The sequence below is a fragment of the Brassica oleracea genome, chromosome C7 (assembly GCF_000695525.1).
Source record: "Brassica oleracea var. oleracea cultivar TO1000 chromosome C7, BOL, whole genome shotgun sequence".
NCBI classification, from domain to species: Eukaryota; Viridiplantae; Streptophyta; class Magnoliopsida; order Brassicales; family Brassicaceae; genus Brassica; species Brassica oleracea.
Window position 1 is genome coordinate 28,372,181 of NC_027754.1, and position 3,745 is coordinate 28,375,925.

Sequence of the window (3,745 nt, forward strand, 5' to 3'; positions counted from 1 at the left end):
ATTTTGTGTCCGGAGTTGTCTAATTTGTGAAAGTTAACGTTTTTTAGAACTCTGACAATATCTATCAGAGAAAAAAAACAAAAACTCAAATGGTTAAAATTAAAAGTAACTTAAATAAAAACAATAAAAGAAATACTTTTAATCACGGGTTGTGTTTTTTACCTTCGTAGCTTCCTTCTGGTCCTTCTAATGTGCAAACAAATCTGACAGTCCTTTTTAATTATAAGCATACAATTGCAATAATTATTACTACCTTTTCCCAATATCACACAAAGAAAAAATCTTGTGGATATATTATATTTAGCCCACCAAGTAGTTTTAAGATGCAATCGAAGAATAAATATAATGAATACAAAAAAAAGATTTGAATGTGAAATTTTGCTTTCTTCCAGCACACATTTGTTCTTATATGTGTATGCTAGTGCCCGGTCCCCACGGTCCAGACATGCCAAATACCGAACCAGTTTGGTTCCATTTGTTTTCTTCTTGAACTGAGTAATTGGAATTAATCTAGTCTCTCTTTTAATCATTGATTTCTTCTTTTTTTATCAAACAATTATGTTAGCATTGTATACATAATTTGAATAATGTATGATGGTATATTTTCTTTGGGGCAGCCCAAGTATGTTACAAAGAGGTAATAATCATAAAATGTAAAAAAATGTTTAGATGCTTTTAGGATAGTAAAAGGGGCAATGAACTGAAAATTAAAAGAAGTGATGGTCCAGAATTGCGAGAAAAGAACACGACCTTAGACTCTCTGACCCATCTCACGTGCCACTATTTTCTTCTTCCTTCTAATCCCTTTCTCAATCATCAAAAATCATATTCATGCAAATAAATATGTATATATAGAAATTTTACACATCAATTTTTCTGGAAGATGGGTTACATGCTTGTGTGACTTTGATCACTACGATTATATAAAACTTCATTTCCAAATTTTGATGTTTGAAATGATATGATGGACAAATCTCTCAAATCCATTTGTACATATCTCTTCCGATTAGAATTAAGGTTTTTGTTAAAAGAAGCCAAAAGTACGAACTGATATAAATGTATTGGAAGGTAAAAACGATTATGTGATTGTGCATATTTTTATGGGCTTACATAGTGTAGTAATATGTTTAGTCAAAATTTTACAATGTTGAAGGGTAAAACAAAGAATATATAATGTCATTCAGCAAATTAATTTTATAGCTAAGCTTACTCTTTTTTGAATATAATATAGCTGAGCTTACTTCGGAATTACACATCCATGATAGTACGGATCAAAATCAATATCAAATAATGTCTCACATGCACACATTCAGAAAACTCAGAGCTTCAACGTTTGTCAATTTTTAATCATTTCCATTTATTTTCCTGAAAATGTCGTTTTCGCCCACAACTTTTTATGAAATCTATATTCGTTATTTGAAAGCAAAAAATAATTAAAAAGATTTGGAATGTCGCTTTATAAATCAATGGTACTTAGTAATTCAATAAGGAAGAAAACGTTGTAAAGAGCAATGACTCTGGAAGCTTTATCATCAAATGGTCTCTTAAACTTTTTGCTCTCCGAGTCTCTTTCACCAACCCCATTCAAGTCTCTCCTCGATCTCGATCCATCGCCGGAAAATGACATCATCATCATCCCCAAGAACACAATTCCGGAGATGTCTCAACAAGAACCGGCGTCACGGCAGCCACCACCGGCTAGCAGAGGGAAGAAGCGGAGGAGGAGGAAGCCTAGGGTTTGCAAAAACGAAGAAGAAGCTGAGAATCAACGAATAACTCACATCGCGGTAGAAAGAAATCGAAGAAGACAAATGAATCAACATCTCTCTGTCTTAAGATCTCTCATGCCTCAACCTTTTTCTCAAAAGGTTCATTTTATGATTATCTTCTTACAATTCCGACTAGGGTTTCAATTTTATGGAATATTTTGATTTTGATCGAGTTTCAATTTTTATGATAAATTATTTTAAAAGGTTTAGGATTTTCAGTTGACTTTCAATATTTATTTACTAATATGTTCCTTCTTTTCTTTGTGCCGTTCTTTTCCATGAAAGGGTGATCAAGCTTCAATAGTTGGTGGAGCCATAGATTTCATCAAAGAACTTGAACATCAGTTACTATCTCTTGAAGCTCAAAAGCTTCAAAAGGATAAACTAAGCCAGACGGTTATTTCTTCAACAAGTCAAGACTCAAACTGCGAACCTGAGAATCCTCACCTGTCTCTATCACAGTTCTTTCTCCACTCGTACGATCCAAGCCAGGAGAATAGAAATGGCTCAACAAGCTCGGTGAAAACGGCTATGGAGGATCTTGAAGTGACTCTAATAGAAACTCATGCTAACATCAGAATCCTGTCAAGAAGAAGAGGTTTCCAATGGACCTCGGTGGTGGCTACCACCGGGCCACCGCAACTTTCAAAGCTAGTGGCTGCTCTACATTCACTCTCCCTCTCCGTGCTTCACCTCAGTGTCACAACATTAGAAACTTTTGCTATTTACTCAATCAGCACTAAGGTAAATTAACTGAATCCTCTTATCTAAACCGGACTTAAACAAGATTAGTAAAAGATGTTACACCATTGGTCCGTTAGACACTCTATGCAGTCTATTCTATCAGAACTATGGTAACAGAACTGAACTCTTATAATTACCATATACTATTATCTAAGCCGGACGATAAACCGGACTAAACCGAGTTTGTTCAAATACTATTTGAGGGTAACTTTTGTAGAAATGTTATGAAATTAGAGCTAGACGGCAGATTATGTACGGTTAGAGAGGCAGAAAAACAGAAAAGGAATGTCTCTGAACTCTTAACTAGATTTGGTCTAACATTTATTGCCATACTTGGCGGAGTTACTTTTTATTTTTCACCAATTTTTTGAAAATAGGTTTAGTTATTGAAACGTGAATCAATATTAATTACTATATTTTTTTCTTTTAAACTTCATACGGTGTTATATTTTTAGGGATGTAACTGAAAGTTTACATTAAATTATATTTTGTATTGGATTTTGGAAGGTGGAAGAGAGTTGCCAGCTAAGTTCAGTAGATGACATTGCAGGAGCAGTTCATCACATGCTAAGTATCATTGAAGAGGAACCTTTTTGTTGTTCAACAATCCCAGAGTTACCCTTTACTTTCCCCTTAAATCACACAAATGCCACTCATTCTCTCTGAGAATTCTCCTTTCCTTTTTAATTCCTTCTTTTAATTTTATAGCACATCTTTGATCGTTTTTTCTTTCAGAATAACGAAGGTTTAGTGCTTTCTTTTTATTTCCTAGGTTCTTTTCTGACTCTGTAAAGGCTAAATGTGAATCCATCTGGAGTATAATGGCACATAATATAATAGTAGTTTTTTAGTCGTTTTTCATTTTTTCTAAATTTCAAATAATTTAGCATACTTGCCAGGGTTTGAATTCTTATTTGATCTGATTGGGATTTTTAAGTTCTTAACTTGTAATATTTGTTTTTGGGTTCCGGGAACGTGAATTTCGTTCGCCGGCTTTACTCTCTAGGGAATGATCTTAGTTCGCCGGCTCTTAGTTTTATATAATAAATTCTTATTTTGTCATAATTTTCAGCTAGATTAACAGTCTTGGATTTTAGTAGTAGACTAAATACCTTTTAAATTTTTGTATAGAATCCCTATGACTTGAATGGTACTATATGGAGTAGTTTTGAATTTAAAGCTCTAACCCAAGATCAATCAAATCTAAACATATTTATTGTGTTAAGAAAGAG

At 33.6% G+C, this 3,745-nt stretch overlaps 1 protein-coding gene across 1 annotated transcript; it reads left to right on the forward strand.

Moving 5' to 3' along the window:
* The first annotated feature begins 1,454 nt into the window (after window positions 1–1,454).
* On the forward strand, window positions 1,455–3,378 carry LOC106301850 (transcription factor bHLH71-like). The gene is made up of 3 exons (XM_013738333.1): window positions 1,455–1,868; window positions 2,055–2,513; window positions 3,021–3,378. The coding sequence occupies exons 1-3, from the start codon at window positions 1,512–1,514 to the stop codon at window positions 3,177–3,179; spliced, it is 975 nt and encodes a 324-aa protein (XP_013593787.1). The 5' UTR covers window positions 1,455–1,511; the 3' UTR covers window positions 3,180–3,378.
* The last annotated feature ends 367 nt before the right edge of the window (window positions 3,379–3,745 follow it).